Here is a 17369-nt window from a genome sequence, read left to right as displayed (position 1 = left end):
GCCTTTTTGAAAGCCAGCTTGAACATCAGGGAGTTCACAGTTCACGTATTGCTGAATCCTGGCTTGGAGAATTTTGAGCATTACTTTACTAGCATGTGAAATGAGTACAATTGTGTGGTAGTTTGAGCATTCTTTGGCATTGCCTTTCTTTGGAATTGGAATGAAAAGTGACCTTTTCCAGTCCTGTGGCCACTGCTGAGTTTTCCAAAGTTGCTGGCATATTGAGTGCAGCACTTTCACAGCATCATCTTTCAGGATCTGAAATAGCTCAATAGGAATTCCATCACCTCCACTAGCTTTGTTCATAGTGATGCTTTCTAAGGCCCACTTGACTTCACATTCGAGGATGTCTGGCTGTAGATGAGTAATCACACCATTGTGATTATCTGGGTTGTGAAAATCTTTTTGGTACAGTTCTTCTGTGTATTCTTGCCACCTCTTCTTAATATCTTCTGCTTCTGTTAGGTCCATACCATTTCTGTCCTTTATCGAGCCCATCTTTGCATGAAATGTTCCCTTGGTATCTCTCATTTTCTTGAAGAGATCTCTAGTCTTTCCCATTCTGTTGTTTTCCTCTATTTCTTTGCATTGGTCACTGAAGAAGGCTTTCTTATCTCTTCTTGCTATTCTTTGGAACTCTGCATTCAGATGCTTATATCTTTCCTTTTCTCCTTTGCTTTTCGCCTCTCTTTTCACAGCTATTTGTAAGGCCTCCCCAGACAGCCATTTTGCTTTTTTGCATTTCTTTTCCATGGGGATGGTCTTGATCCCTGTCTCCTGCACAATGTCATGAACCTCATTCCATAGTTCACCAGGCACTCTATCTATCAGATCTAGGCCCTTAAATCTATTTCGCACTTCCACTATATAATCATAAGGGATTTGATTTACGTCATACCTGAATTTTCTAGCAGTTTTCCCTACTTTCTTCAATTTAAGTCTGAATTTGGTAATAAGGAGTTCATGATCTGAGCCACAGTCAGCTCCTGGTCTTGTTTTTGTTGACTGTGTAGAACTTCTCCATCTTTGGCTGCAAAGAATAGAATCAATCTGATTTCTGTGTTGACCATCTGGTGATGTCCATGTGTAGAGTTTTAAGCCTCACAAAACTTTTCTTGTCAAAATCACCAACAATCTCCTAGCACTTACTCCTTCTTTCTGGGAAACTTTTCCTACTTGGCTTCTGATTACAGTACCATTCTTTTCTGGTTTTATCCCAGGTTCTTGCTGTGTTTTCCTTTACTTATATTTCTCCGTCTCCCAAACTATAGGCATTGTGCGTCTCACAGCTTGGTTCCTGGAGATATTTCTCTTGTGTCTAGCTCATCATGTCTCTCTCCCTCTTGCTCTGTTTCTCTGTGTCATCTGTGCTCACTTTTTAAATTAACTCCTCTAATCTCATGGCTTTAATTGCCATTTATATGCATTCCAGTTTTTCTTTCTCAGTTCTGTCCACACCCCTGAGCTCTAGACATATATACTCAACTGCCTACTGACATCACCCCTTGGATGTCTGTAAGCTTTTCCAAAATTAACAATCCAAAACGAAGCTCCTACTTCTTAAGCCACCCCCATCCCTCATCCTGTTTCACGGCAGCTCCATTTTTCTAAGTCCTCTGGCCAAAACCCATAAATTTCATTCATGCCTCCTCTTCTTTTATAGTCCATCTTAGATCCATCAACAGATCATGTAGACCATGGCTTTAAAATGATCTTTAGAAGCCTGTACCTTCTTACCCCTTCCCTTGCTGTTGCTCTTGTGTGAACCACCCCTGGCTCACCCTGAGAATGGTAGGCTTCTGCACCCCCTGCCCTCCCCCCCACCCCACATCCTTGCCATCTATTCTCCATACAGCAGGCAAAAAATAAAAAAGTGTTAATCTCTCAGTCATGTCTGACTCTGTGACCCCATGGACTGTAGCCCACTAGGCTCCTCTGTCCATGAAATTCTCCAGGCAAGAATACTGGAGACAGTTGCCACTCTTTTCTCCAGGAGATCTTTATGACCCAGGGATCATACCCCAGTCTCCTGCATTGGCAGGTGGATTCTTTATCATCTGAGTCTGGCAAAGGGAGTCTTTAAACATGTAACTCAGCACTCTGCAATGGCTTTCTGTCTCACCAAGGGGTCAAAGCCAAAGTCCTTTCAAGGCCCTGCAGGATATAGATGCCCCCTGTTCCCCACAAGGGCCTCCAATAATCTGCTCCCTCACCCACATCCAGCAACATTGACTCCTTACTCTTGCCTGAACACACCAGACGAGTCTCTGCTTCATGGCCTTTGTGCTTGGTGTTCTATCTGCCTGGAATGTTCCTCCCCCAGATACCTGTAAGGCTCACCTTCTTGCTGACTTCAGCTTTTTACTCAAATGTGTTATACAGATTCTTTTCTTTAGAATTGCAACTATTCTGATATCTCCTCCAAATTTTCTGTACCCTTTTCCTTGCCTTATTTTTCTCATTGGCAATTTTCACTATCTCAGATCCTTTATGATTCACTTATTTATTCTGTACCCCCTACTACAATTTAACTTTCATAAAGGGATTTTTTTTTTCTTTTTTAAGCAGCAGCTTCTCACTTCCTCCATCTCCTTGCACAGCACGTTAGACTTACATGTTAGATTTAATTAAACATTGTTGAATGCTTTCACTGTCTCAGCACTGTGTCAGGCACTTTGCACATTTAGTTTAATTTTCCCAGTTTACCTTTGAAATAAACATTGCGATTCTCATTTTGCAGATGAAAAACCAACAAACTATGAAAGATATGGCATCTTTTCTACAGACAGTCATAGCTACTGGAATGAGCTTTAAACGCTAGACCTCTAACTGCCTGTTATGTGCTTTTCTAATATGCTGTGCCATGGACTAATCTACTTTTAAAAGAGTGATGTTGTTTTTGAAATGGAATTTGAAAAGGACTGTCCTTGTCTATCCTTTGCCATCTAACTTCTCACCCATCCCATCTTCTGTCTTATTTCCCTGTTTATTTATTCCCTGTCTTATTTCCCTAAAGTCAGCCACTACTAAGGATATTCCATTCTCTTAATCAAAATCATGAGTCCCTGCAGAGAGCTCAAACTGGTGCTCTATGACAACCTAGAGTGGTAGGATGGGGTGGGAGGTGGGAGGGAGGTTCAAGAGGGAGGGGACATATATACCTATGGCTAATTCATGTTGGTGTATGGCAGAAACCAACACAATATTGTTAATTATCCTTCAATTAAAAATAAATTAAAAATATATCTATATAAAACACAAGCCCTTGGATTTCCTGTGAGTTACCCTTTTTTATTTTACATCTGATCACTTTTTCAAATTTTGAATGGTCATAGAGGCACAAGTCATATCTTTTGGGGAAGGAATTCAAAGATATGCAGTGAGACAGAATGGAAGGGGAGCCTTTGGTAGGAAGTTTAAGGACTTTCTGTCTCTGATGCTTGAGCTAATGCAGAGGCCGCCAGGAAAGCAGCAGAGAAGAGGTGAGCCAAAAATTCCATTTGGAGCAAAGGAATTGAGAATATCTAAGAACCAAAGTCTAGTCTGAGAGGAAACTGCCTTGGCTGAAGCCCAAGATTCCAATTCAAGCAACTTGTCTGACTGCTGTGTAAATGGTAGAGATATTCTTGCTTTCTTTGGCTCCAAAGAGTCTCGTTACTTGTAATCTCATTATTTTCTTCTTTCTTGGTTTAACTTTTAACGTAAACCGTTTGTTTCCACATCTGTAAAACAAGATAGTAGGGACTGGTGATTCCATAAGGGACCCTTTAAGTTTAAAATTCTGTGATTTTAAAAATCACTGCATTTTTCTGTTCAATTTTGATTCTAGACCTAGTGATAATCAGATACCTTTTTTACTGTGCCAAATTTACCATAGAATAATGACATATATTTAACCAAATACAAAGAATCACTGAAATACTTTTGGATAAAAGTTAAAATGGTTTAAAAATCAATTTTATTTCTTAGTGAGATTATCAGACAACCTCACCTTAAGAATGATAACACAGACTGAGCAGCCTTCCCGAGTAACTGGAGCTGGAACATCTTCATGGGTTCTTCAATAACGGTGGTTTTTTCCCCTTGATGTAAGTAAGCTATTTCAGGGCACATATATAGCTTCCAAAATTACTTTCCATTGGTTGAAGATGAAGTTTTAAAAGCCAAACAGAAATTATGATATTTAATGACCAAGTTAGTCTTTTCTTAAAATGCTGAACTAATCTTAATAGTTTCTTAAGTAAAACAGAATTAGAAAGGAAATCTACCTGTTCCCTAATGGCAATAATACTAGTTTCAAAGCAAATACATTTTCTTTTCCTTACTGTCTCTCTTTGATTGGGACCAGTTTAAATGACCAGTTCTTCTCATTTGTCAGGTTTTTGCAGTTTACTTGAAATGCTTCCTAGTATTCTTCCTCATCTTTTCTTAAATACCCTTCCCCTATTTTTTGTGAGGGCTTCCCACGTGGTGCTAGAGGTAAAGAACCTGCCTGCCAGTACAGGAGAGACATGGGTTCAATCCCTGGATCAGGAAGAGCCCCTGGGGAAGAGAATGGCAACTCACTCTAGTATTCTTGCCTGGAGAATTTCACAGACAGAGGAGTCTGGTGGGCTACAGTCCATGGGGTTGTAAAGAGTCAGATATGACTGAAGAAACTTAGCACACATCTCTTTTTTGTGCTGACAGAAATCTTGCTGTGCCTACTAAATTATTATAAAAGATTAATAATGAATCAAGCAGCTAAGATCATTTTCGTTGTGAAAGAATTTACCCAGTTATTTCCTTTACTTTGAATTTTTTTTCACTTTAAGAAGCTTATTTTCATATTCATATTAGTATCCACTTTTTAAATGTTTGCTGAAGTTCATCTGTTTGTCAGTGAATTCTATGAGGAAAGAAGACATTGTAGATTAATCTTCTCCTACTTTCATAATTAAAAAGCCTTGGACACTTACAGTTATTTAAATAGCATAAGAAAGACAATGGTACTCAAATTTTAAATGCTTCTTTTTAAAGAAAGCTAGAGAGACTATTCTTTAGCCCTGAACAATCAGTGTGTTTCCTGACTACACAGTCAGGAAATACTTTACTTTTGAAGCAATAACGGTTTTTCCCGGGAAGTTTTATAATTGGCTGCACAGTGATAACGTGAACTTGAACAAATACAGCAAAATTACTGCTGGCTTATCTAGAATGAAAGAGAACTTCTTAAGTGTGACAGAGTGCTACTACTGAGGATTATATCAGTTTGGCATATTCGCAGCTTTTGGAGAACTGCTCCAATTTTCTGCCGGCTTCCTGACCAAAGGTATCTTTTCCTTTGTGTTTTTCAGTATCCAGATGATTTTTCCACCCCTGGGTTTGCTTAGGCCATTAGACATCAGCATGGGGTGGCTGTAGAATTTATTTTATTTTGAAATTAAGTGGAGAGTTATTTTTACCATACCATTGGATTTCTTGGAGTGTGATAACTAATTATGGTAATTAATTAATGAGAAACAACAGTCTGACATCCAGGGAGCTAGTGGCAATTTTTTTTCTCTAGAGTGAGGAATTGCCTTAATGTCTGAATTTTGATATTTGAGGTTATATCCTTTTTTTCTCTTAGAAATTATACTTCTAATAAATTTCTATTTTCTTTTTAAAATTAATTAATTTTAATTGAGGATAATTACAGTATTGTCATGGTTTTGCGACACATCGACATGATATCACTGAAAGTGTAAGGACAAAACACTGGCTAAAGGTGGCACCGTGCTTTTTCTAAATGTCATGAGGCATTTGAAAAAAGCCCAATTTATTTTATCACCTGTTGAATTGCTTATTGTATGTTAATGGCAATGAATAATGTCAATAACTTACAATATTTCTGGCTTAATGACAGAGATGATTTTCCATCTTCTTTTAATGTATATTATTTTGTTTCTATATTGGCATCAATGCAGAAATGAGCCCATAGAAATCTGGATTTAGATGAGATCTTATTGAGCATCTATCTAGTCTTCCATTTTACTGGGGAGGAAATTCAGGTGCAGAATGACACAAATTCCTGGCAGATCTGGGATAGAGTATAAATCTCTTAATTCCTGGGTAGACGGATTATTCATTCTTTTAAAAATATTGTTATTGTGCGCTGCCATACAATAAAACTTTTGCCATGAATTGGCACTGAATCTGCATCAGACTGTTTGCAACCCCATGGACTGTAGCCTGCCAGGCTCCTCTGATCATGGAATTCTCAGGGTAAGAACACTGGAGTGGGTAGCCATTCCCTTCTGTAAGGGATCTTCCTGACCCTGGGTCTTCTGCATTACAGGCAGATTCTTTACCATCTGAGCCACCAGGGAAGCCCATAAATCTTTTAATTCCTGAGTAGAGGGATTATTAATTCCCTTTTTAATATTGTATTTATGTGTTAAAATTATGTGCTGCCATAAAATAAAACTTTCGCCTTGAATTGGCATTGAATCTGCATCAGACTCTGTGACATGTAGACAGATTCTGAGCAGTGGTGTGTCCATGACAAGAGTAAGAATACCTAGAGTTATTCTTTTAACAAGGTGTCTCAGCATCTGGAGACATTCCTGCCACATACATTCACTTCCTCGCTGGAGCGAGCATTGAGGAGAGTAGAAAGCGTCAGCTCTTCATTTTGGGGAGTGCCAGGTTTCTCATGAATTAGCAACAGGAATTTGCTAAACCTATCTCAGTCATGGAGAACTTTCATCAGGGTTCTTGGTAGTTGTTCACTATTTGTATGCCTCTGTTTGCTGACAGCTGTCAATCAGTTTCTTCTGAGCACGAAATTCTCTCCCAGTGGTCACATGGAAAAAAACTCTAAGACACAAAGTCATCCCAACTCAGTCTTTCACTTAAGGGCTTATAGTATAATGTTAGAGAGAAAAAGAGATGTTGTAAGATGCAATACATGAAAGGAGTCAAATTCATTCAAAATCACATATAAATCTAAATATATGTCAGTTAACACTCGGTGGTAAAAAAATCCTCCTGCTAATGCAGGAGACATCAGTTCAATCCCTGGGTCAGGAAGATCCCTTGGAGAAGGAAATGGCAACCTACTCCAGTATTCTTGCCTGAAAAAGTCCATGGACAGAGGAGCCTGGCAGGCTACAGTCCACGGAGTCACAAAGAGTCGGACATTACTGAGCACTCATGCAACATAGAAGAATACTGTTTTCCCAGAATGTCTTGGGTACGTGCAAGTACTGGAGAGAGATTTTTTTCTCTTGTGTTGCTTCTGATTGATCTCTTAAATAAATGTCTCAGCAGAAAGTTTTCGTGGTCCTCTGATAACTCTTTTCCTTACCAAGGACATTTTACTGTCCTTGCTTTATCAGTGTCCCTTTGGTATGGGTGCTGATTGTGTAGGCAGGGGCTGTATAATGTTAACTTACATGTGTGATTACACTTAGAAGAAAAAATAGAGTGGAATGTTGTTAGATCAGTTTCATAGTTAGAGCCTCTTTGCAGCCCAGGTCATTGAAAGCTGCATTTAGTCATGACCTCAGAGAGGATATTAAAAGCAACTAGAATCTATGTCTTATGGTGCAATTAATAATTCAAATTATTGGAGGATTAAATTACTTACTCAGCTTAGTCAAAGTGATAAGCTTTGCTTCTATCAACTGAGTCATTAACTGGATTATATTTAGACGTTGAGCTTTTACTTGCGGTCACGGGGAAGTGTCCTGTGGGACTATAGAAATTCAAGCACTAATCAGTTCTTCACATAATATCTCTCAATATAATAGTAGAGAAAAAGTACAAGCATATAATATTGAAGAACTGATACAACTAAGGTCGAACTGACTATATTTTCAGTCTTAGTGATAGGATATAACTCTAATCATCATTAAAATATTTGTCACAAGATAAAAATTCTGCAGGTTCAAAAACATCCTACAGATAATATTTTTCTTATTATGCACTCCATAGAGAGACTTTGGAAATTTAAGTGCACTAGAGTTGCAAAAGGAGAAGGAAATGGCAACCCACTCCAGTGTTCTTGCCTGGAGAATCCCAGGGATGGGGGAGCCTCGTGGGCTGCCGTCTATGGGGTCGCACAGAGTTGGACATGACTGAAGCGACTTAGCAGCAGCAGCAGCAGAGTTGCAAAATTCGATGAAAAGTATTAGATAAAATATGGTTAGTAAGGAAGGAGGGGTTTTGCCTAACCCACTAGAATCATTGTATAGACATTCTACAGGGTTGAATGTCTAGGTCAGTCTCCATAGCTTTGGCCCTTGTCAGACACTAAAACAAAAAGAAAATGACAGAGGGCTAAGGTTGTTGATCATGTGTTAGTATAAAGCATCTGACTTCCCTGGAGACATGTCAAGTGTTCGGGGTGAGTCACTGAAACTATAGCATTTGGACTTTATTATTCTTTCCTAGGAAATATTCTGCTAGCAAATGGAAAGTCTTGTAATTTTAAACTGTGAATACTCTGGCCATATATCCCAAATAATTGTGTGAAAAAGAAGAAATTCTGGTTTTAGAATGGTTGCTGGTAGATTTAAAGAAATACCATGTATGTCTGAAGGTGAAGCAACCCTGCATATAAAATGATCTCTGTTTCCCAAAGGTAAAAATTACCAGAAAAGGTTTCCCCTGTCCCAAGTCCACATACTGAGGATCTACTTTATATTGAAACTTATTCTAGGCTATGGGGATACAAGGAAAAATGTGGGGAAAAAAACCCAGAAATCACCACTCTCCTAACGGCTTACATTCTAGCAAATCAATTACACAGAATGTTCAAAGGGGTAAGTGCTATAGAGAGTAATAAAATGCGGGAGAGGGGGTGGAATTCCAGGGGAATGCTGGCTGTCAGAGCATGTGTGTGTGTGTGTTTGGGGTAGGGGACAGATGCCACCTGGAGGTGACACTAGAGCATAGATTTAAAGGAGGTGAGGAGTGAACTGTCCAGTTATCTAGGGGAGGAGCTTGGAGTTCAGAGACCTTCAGGGAAGAGTGTGCCTGGCATGTCCAAAGAGTAGCCAGGAGGCCAGTGAGGGAGAGGGCTGGGAGGCATAAAGTCAGAGGAAATGGGGTGAGGATGAAAAGATGAAATGCAAGTTGACCATCTAAAGGTCACACGGAGGATGTGTAGCCACAGTGCACATTTAATCTGTCTGTTTGTCATGTGCAGAGAGTGAGAGCCCTGTAGGACATTGTAAGGATTTTGTCTTTTACTCAAGAAATGGGGAGCTTGGAGGATTTGCAGATGAGCACCATGACAAGTTTAAAAAGGATTCTTTTTACTTTTGAGAGTATTTAAAGGGGGCAAGGGATACCAGTTAAAAAACTACTGCAGAAAACCAGATGGGAGATAATGAGTTGTATTCCATTTTATGTGAATGTACCACCTTTGGGCTTCCCTTGTGGCTCAGCTGGTAAAGAATCCGCTTGCAATGTGGATCGACCTGGGTTCGATCCCTGGGTTGGGAAGATCCTCTGGAGAAGGAAATGGCAACCCACTCCAGTATTCCTGCTTGAGAAGTCCCATGGACAGAGGAGCCTGGCGGGCTACAGTTGATGGGGTCGAAAAAGAGTCAGACACGACAGAGTGACTAAACGGCAACAGTACCACCTCTAGTTTATCTGTTCACTTTTTTCCTTTCAGTTTTATTGAGATATAATTAACATATAGCATTGTATTTAGGTCAAGGGGTACAACATAATGATTTGATACAGTATATATTGCAAAATGATTAACATAAGTTTAGTTAGCACCACTCACCTCAAATGGTTACAGATTTTTTTTTTCTTGTGAGAAGAACTTTTAAGATCTATTCTCTTAGCAACTTTCAATATACAATATGGTATTATTAACGCTAGTCACCATGCTGTACATAATATGCCAAGAACTTACTCTTCTTGTAACTGGAAGTTTGTACTTTATATTTTCAAGTTTCTATTGAGCTTTCTATTTGTTTTCACATCCCAAAATATTTTGTTCATCTTAGATTTTTTTTTAATCATAGCTATTTAAACAATATTTGATGAGTGACTTAGCTTCTTGTTCAAGTCATATAGTAATATATATATATATATATATATAATTTATTTATTTAAAGGCTACCCACTCTAATATTCTTGGGCTTCCCTTGTGGCTCAGCTGGTAAAGAATCCGCCTGCAATGCAGGAGACCTGGGTTCGATCCCTGGGTTGGGATGATCCCTTGGAGAAGGGAATGGCTACCCACTCCAGTATTCTGGCCTGGAGAATTCCATGGATTGCATAGTCCATGGGGTTGCAAAGAGTCAGACACAACTGAGCGACTTTCACTCACTTTCACTAAGTTAACTTAGGTTGTTTCCATGTCTTTACTATTGTGAATAATTCTGTGATGAACATGAAGGTGTAGGTATCTTTCTGAGAGAGTAATTTTGTTTCTTTTGAATAGATACACAGAAGTGGAATTGCTGGATCATATGATAGTTCCATTTTTAATATTTTAGGAATGTCTATACTGTTTTCCATCGTGACTGCACTGATTTACATTCCTACCAGCAGTGCTCAAGGGTTTCCCTTTTTCCATGTACTCCCCAGCGTTTGTTATCATTTATCTTTGGCAATTATCTATCAGATATAAGCTGATATTTTATTGTGTTTTGCTTTACATTTCGTTAACAATTAGTGATCATTCACTTGTTGATGAATATTTGAGTCATTTTAATTTTGGGAAGGTTGTGACAAAGGCATCTGTTAATATTTGTGAACAAGGCTTTCTGTGAACATATATTTTCAGGGCTTTCACCTAAATCTCTAGGAGTGGAATGACTGGGTTGTGAGATAGATCTGTTTAACTTCTAAGCAACTGCCAAATTCCTGAGGTGCTTGTGCCATTTTACATTTCTGCACACAATGTATGGGCATTCCAATTGCTCCATATTCTAGTCGGTTCTTGGTCTTTTTGATTTTAGCCATTCTAATAGGTGTGTAATAGACAGTATCTTTCTATGGTTTAAACGTGCATTTTCTCTGATGGCTAATGCTGGTGAGGGGTGTCTGTATTTTAATCTCTTCATTCAGAAAGTAAATTTTAGTCTTATTGTTGAAACTTCCATTCCTTTCAGCTGAAGCTCATAATAACTTAATTAGTTTATCTCAGTGGTGGTTGGTTCTTCAACCATGTTACACTTTATTTTTTAAATTTAATTTTAACCTTTTGCTCCCTTATAATACCTTTTTGTTGTTGTTCAGTCACCAAATAGTGTCTGATACTTTGCAAGCCCGTGTATTGCAGCATGCCAGGCCTGTCTGTCTGTCCCTCACCATCTCCTGGAGTTTGCCCAAGTTCATGTCCATTGAATCAGTGATAATAATACCTTTTAGACGTGCTCAAAGGCTATATTGCGGTAATTTATTAAAGGTTGCAGCGGCTTGTGGAGTCTCATGGCTTTGTTTTGGGGAAATGAATACATTTAAAAGGGGAAATTATAAAAGTGATAAAAATTTTCAATCTCATGTTTATATCACTTAATCCGATGGTGTAATTTAAGTTTATGCTTTGTCTTGTGTGCTTAGCTGATCAGTCATGACCGACTCTTTGTGACGCCATGAACTGTAGCCCATCAGGCTCCTTTCTCCAAGGGGACTCTCCAGGCAAGAATACTGGAGTGGGTTGCCATTTCCTCGTCCAGGGGATCTTCCCACCCCAGGAATGGACCCAGGTTCCCCGCGTTGCAGGCGGATTCTTTTCTGACTGAGCCCCCAGGGAAGCCCGTGCTTTATCTTATGTAGGGTCTATTACTTTCAGTATTTTATCACTTACCATGAGAATGCATTACGTGTGATAATAATAATTGTTCTGAATTCTTTTCCAGGTTCCTGATGTTATCAGCAGCATAAGGCAGTTATCGAAAGCTGCCATGAAAGAGGATGCCAAACCCAGCAAAGACAACGAGGACGCCTTTTACAATTCTCAGAAGTTCGAGGTCCTGTACTGTGGCAGGGTGACCGTGACCCACAAGAAGGCGCCGTCCAGCCTCATCGACGACTGCATCCAGAAGTTCAGCCTGCACGAGCAGCAGCGCCTGCGGCTCCAGGGCGAGCCGCGCGCGGGGGACTCGGGCGAGGACCAGGCGGGATCCGAGGCCCGAACGCCGGCCTGCCCCGCCGACGTTCTGTTGGAGGAAGGCGCTGGCGTCGCCGACACCCACCCGGTCTTCCCTGCCGCGCCCAGCCAGCCTGGGCCATCCAGCTCGCGAGTCTGCTTCCCTGAGAGGATTTTGGAAGATTCGGGCTTCGATGAGCAGCAGGAGTTCCGGTCTCGCTGCAGCAGCGTCACGGGGGTCCTGCAAAGGAAAGTGCACGAGAACAGCCAGAAGCCGCAGCCGCGGCGGAGGCATGCCAGCGCGCCCAGCCACGTGCAGCCCTCGGACTCGGAGAAGAACAGAACCATGCTGTTTCAGGTGCTGTCCTGGCCGGTGGCTCTCCCGGTGTTTCCCCATCCTTTGCTATAGCGGAAGCAGGCCAGCGGCCAGCTTCTCCCTGGTCCTCAATCTGGAAGCATCCAATGTTTCTGTTATGTCCCCCAGGCAGCAGAGGAGGCAGGTTGGAGAAAGAGTAAAGGACAGTAGTGAAGGGTGAGAGGCAGACGGGGAATGTAAGAGAAAAGGGAGCAGGGCAGGGAGGGAAAGAGAGAAAAGCCCTTGAAGGAGCATCAGGGAAAGTTGGTTGGGGAAATTAGCAGAGATTATCCAGATGGCGCTAGTGGTAAAACAAACAAACAAACAAAAACAACCCGCCTGCCAACGCAGGAGACCTAAGAGACGGGGTACCATCCCCGAGTGGGGAAGATCTCTTGGAGGAGTACATGGCAACCCACTCCGGGAGTTTTGCCTGGAGAATCCCATGGACAGAGGAGCCTGGCAGGCTACAGTCCGTAGGGTCTCAAAGAGTCGGTAACTACTGAAGCAACTTAGCACGCATGGTATCTTAGCATCACCAGCATTTGCCTTAGGTTGATTCTTCACTAGGGCCTCCCAGGGGGCTCAGTGGTAAAGAAACCTCCTGCCAGTGCAGAAAACACAGGAGATGTAGGTTCAGTCCTTGGGTGGGAAGATTCCCTGGAGTAGAACATGGCAACCCACTCCAGTATTCATGCCTGGAAATCCCATGGACAGAGGAGCCTGGCAGGCTACAGTCTATGGTGTGGCAAAGAGTTGGACACGACTCAGCACATATGTGATTCTTCCGTAAATGTTGCTATTTATTATTATTTTTTTTAATAACTGCAGAAAGTCAGCAGGGTTTGAAGATGTGAATCTGGGAGAGTGTGAATCTTCTTGAAGGAGAGAGAATTTTCTAGAGAGAAAAAAAGAAAAGTCCAGAGACTCATGGTTGTATCTTCAGATGAGGATACGCCAATTTACTCTGTCATACAAAGGAGAGGTTTAGGAAACATCATAGGGCTGATAATTTATTGGATCAGTTGTTAAAATGATTGGGCGCAAGCTATATTGTAGGTGTAAAACACGATTCTTAATTCTAATGAGTAGTTTTTGAAGTTGTACAGGGTATAGAAAGTGTTCAGTTCCACTTGAAAGAATTGAACTCCTAACAATGCCCTGTAGAGGTTCTTTAATTAATCCTCAGCTTTGAGGATTAGAGTTTTCTTCAGATTTGAGTTTTCTTGAAAAAAGGAGTGACGGTCCTTTTATCTCACTGCAAAGAGTCCTTAAGAAGGAAATCGCACTGTGTACCTTGGTAAATAGTCCCAGGATGTAATATTTGCTTTATCAGAAGTTCATGGTTGTTTTGTTCTGTTTTGTTCTTGATAACTTGAGGCATGTGATTAAAGTGTCTATAGTCTTTTCTTTGGTAATATATTAACGAGTTTCTTCTCTTTTTTTTAAGATTTTTTTTTTAATGTGAATGATTTTTAAAGTTTTTATTGAATTTGTTACAGTATTCCTTCTGTTTTATGTTTTGGCTTTCTGACCGCAAGGCATGTGGTATCTTAGTTCCCCAACCAGGAAGCAAACCAGCATCGTCTGCTTTAGAAGGTGAAGTCTTAACCATTGGGCCACCAGGGAAGTCCCCTGAGTTTCCTCTCTTGATTTGTTCTTTTTCTTAGCTAGCCAGAGTCCATGTTGTTAATTTTTTCCTAAATGGTTGTTTATTTAAAAATCTAAAAAAAATTATCTGCCCAATTGCAAGTATATCTTTCTATTGATCCTTTGTGAGAAAGTAAATTTTAAATTATAATTAAATAATTGGTATTTTTAGAAAACATAAAGCGAGGAAAGGTTGCATATTTTTTGAAAAGACAATAATTTCTAATTTGGAAAAAAATGGTTTCTTTTAAATTAAGAGCAGCTTATTTCATGAATTCTAGACAAAAGGAAGAAATGTTTTCAGATGACTGATAACTGAGGTTGTAAATTTGATGGGGTTGGGTATTGACACTGTATATTCCTATACAGTCCATGGTATTCTCCAGGCCAGAATCTTAGAGTGGGTAGCCTTTCCCTTCTCCAGGGGATCTTCCCAACCCAGGGATCCAATCCAGGTCTCCTGCGTTGCAGGTGGATGCTTTACCAGCTGAGCCACAAGGGAAGCCCAGAAATACTGGAGTGGGTAGCCTACCCCTTCTCCACTGGATCTTCCTGACACAGGAATCGAACTGGGGTCTCCTGCGTTGTAGGTGGATTCTTTACCAGCTGAGCTACCAGGGAAGCCCAAATATCTTGTATAGAGCATCTGAATCTGTATTATTAGTCAAATATTTAATTGTAAACTAAGATATTACGTTCTTGGTAAGTTGAAATTAATTGGAATGCTTTATTTTTAAGGTTGGACGGTTTGAGATTAACCTTATCAGTCCAGACACTAAATCAGTTGTGCTTGAGAAGAATTTTAAAGATATCTCTTCTTGTTCCCAGGTATGTATTGAAGTAGATTATAATATTTGAGGAAACCAGTTAAGGCTTGTTTCTCAATTAACCATAAAATAACTGGGATTGAATCCCTTCAAATGTTATTTATTTTTTAAAAACTTATTTATTTAGCTGGAAGCTAATTACTTTACAATAATGTGGTGGTTTTTGCCAAGTGGATTTATCTTCAGAGTGTTCATCTGTTTGGGTCCAGGTCTCTCAGTATCATAATATTTTACGCTCACTGTCATCAGCCCTGTCTGCTCGTAGCATCCGTTCATCAAAGGGGTGAGTGGAGTTTTTGTGGTGGTGAGTTCTTTTGGAAATATCTTCTCAGTTTTCCTCAGAATCTTGGGCAGTGGGTTTTGGCATCACTGAGTCATGTTTGCTCTTTATACCGTAATAGGTAATAAAAGGAGAACTAGTGCTTTCAAGTTTATTGTTGTAAATGTTAAAGTTTGAAAAGAAGGTTTGTGTATGTATCGTTGGCCTTTTACTTGTTAATTCTTATATTGTGTATATGAAAGGTTTAAAAATAATCAATGCAATTATATGCGCTTGATGTCATATCAGGCATAAAGTAGTATTCTAAGTACCATAGTAATATAATAATTTAGTACAGCTATCCAAAAGTTAGAGCTGCCTAACTATATGGCAAACCTAGGAAGATTTTCTGAAGAGGTTGGAATGGAGGGAATATCTAAATCTGAGTATGGGAAAGTTAAAAATGCAAGGATGCCTCTGAGGAGGTCCCTGGAATAGAGAAGCAATAACTTATTTCCTAATAGGTGTAACTTAGATGTACCTTCAGGGTCTTGGATCTTGCCAAGGCCCTTTCCAGTATTTTAATGTTGAAAATCAAGGTTGCTTATTTAAAAAAAATTTTTTTGAATTTTGGAGTTAGCACTGCCATAGGTAGGATGTTCAGATATTCTTCTGTTGGAAAATGACAACCTTTTGTACATCTTGTAAATTACTCTCCTCAGACTCAGCTAATGTGGTTTCACTTCTAGCATTTTATTTTAATATTTGTGCTATTATATGGAGACCTAAAATTATGTTCTGAAGATAAAAGCTTTCTACTCTAATAATTGAGAAAGGCAGCATCTGACTCGGTGAATATATTGAAAAATTTCTAAATTCCTATTTAAGGGACAAAAAACTTGGTAGAAAGATGATTCACTTTAACTGAAAAATAGTATTTACTAAGCTGGCTGGGACTGGGGGCAGGAGGAAGGGGACGACAGAGGATGAGGTGGCTGGATGGCATCACTGACTCGATGGACGTGAGTCTGAGTGAACTCCAGGAGTTGGTGATGAACAGGGAGGGCTGGTGTGCTGCGATTCATGGGGTCGCAAAGAGTCGGACACGACTGAGTGACTGAACTGAACTGAACTGAAGCATTCTTGTAACAACATGTTTCCTTGGGGTCTTTGCGTGATCATAAGGTCTGTGAGGGTGGGTGTCTTATGCTGTAGAGCATCAGAGAATCAGATGTGTTAAGACAGAGCTTAATGCTTAGGTGTTCAATAAATGTTGAATGACTATTTCTGTGTATTGGGCCTCATGTCCAGTGTAGAGGAGGGAGTTGTATGCAAAGCTGTGTATTTCCTGTTTCCCAGAGCAAGAGTCGCCATTGGAAAAGACTGTGCCTCTCCCTAACCCCACCCCAAGTCTTGCAGGAAGAAAACTAGCAATGCTCATTGAACATTTAAGGGAAAAAAAAAATTGAAAAATAACAAAAAAAGAAGCAGCCAAACCAAATATATAAACTGGCAGTTCAAACAAAATTTTTCCTTTTCCTTTCTTTTCTTTTTTAAAGCAAGCTTTGTAGTGACATTAAGAATTAAGAAAAAGAATTGACTGAAATATGAGGAAGTTTTGTGTAAAGGCCTTTGATCAGAATAATTGTCAGGTTAATCTCTGCCCCTCACTGCGTGGGCAACTCCTATTACTTTTCCACAGAATTGCACTGATAGAGGGTGGCTGCATTTGGGAGCAGGCATACTTTTAAACACACGACGAGATGTGACTCTTTGTGACCCCATGAACTGTAGCCCATCAGGCTCCTCACATGTATCCGTATGTATGTTTCTTTCTTCAAAATCAGTAAGACTGGATTTTTGGCAAGCGTGAGGAATAAGGGAGTGGTTTTCTTTACTGGAACATTGCCACTGCCTGAAAACTTGGTGAACTGGTGAGGTACTATGCATTTTTTCCCATTTAATGCTAAGTTAGTCAAAGATATTTTTTTTTTAAGATGATGCTATTTCTCCATTTTATTTTATTTACTTATTTGTTTTTGGCCACACTTTGCAGGCATGTGGGATCTTAGTTCCCCGATCAGGGATTGAACTCATGCCCCATTCAGTAGAAGCACAGATTCTTAACCTGGATCTCCTGGGAAGTCCCAAGTCAAAGAAATTCTATAATCATGAATGAGCTGTATCAGATGG

At 40.0% G+C, this 17369-nt stretch overlaps 1 protein-coding gene across 2 annotated transcripts in view; it reads left to right on the top strand.

The window, feature by feature from the left end:
• Positions 1-17369, top strand: part of TBC1D4 (TBC1 domain family member 4) — a 219384-nt gene that overhangs the window by 118036 nt on the left and 83979 nt on the right. For both annotated transcript variants that reach the window (XM_040266876.1, XM_040266874.1), the window contains exons 2-3: positions 11856-12443; positions 14829-14918. In XM_040266876.1, the coding sequence (XP_040122810.1) occupies positions 11856-12443; positions 14829-14918 (678 nt within the window). The remainder of the gene's footprint in view (positions 1-11855; positions 12444-14828; positions 14919-17369) is intronic.

Source organism: Oryx dammah, unplaced genomic scaffold (assembly GCF_014754425.2).
Source record: "Oryx dammah isolate SB20612 unplaced genomic scaffold, SCBI_Odam_1.1 HiC_scaffold_24, whole genome shotgun sequence".
Lineage (NCBI taxonomy): Eukaryota > Metazoa > Chordata > Mammalia > Artiodactyla > Bovidae > Oryx > Oryx dammah.
This window is presented reverse-complemented; position numbering and strand designations above follow the sequence as displayed.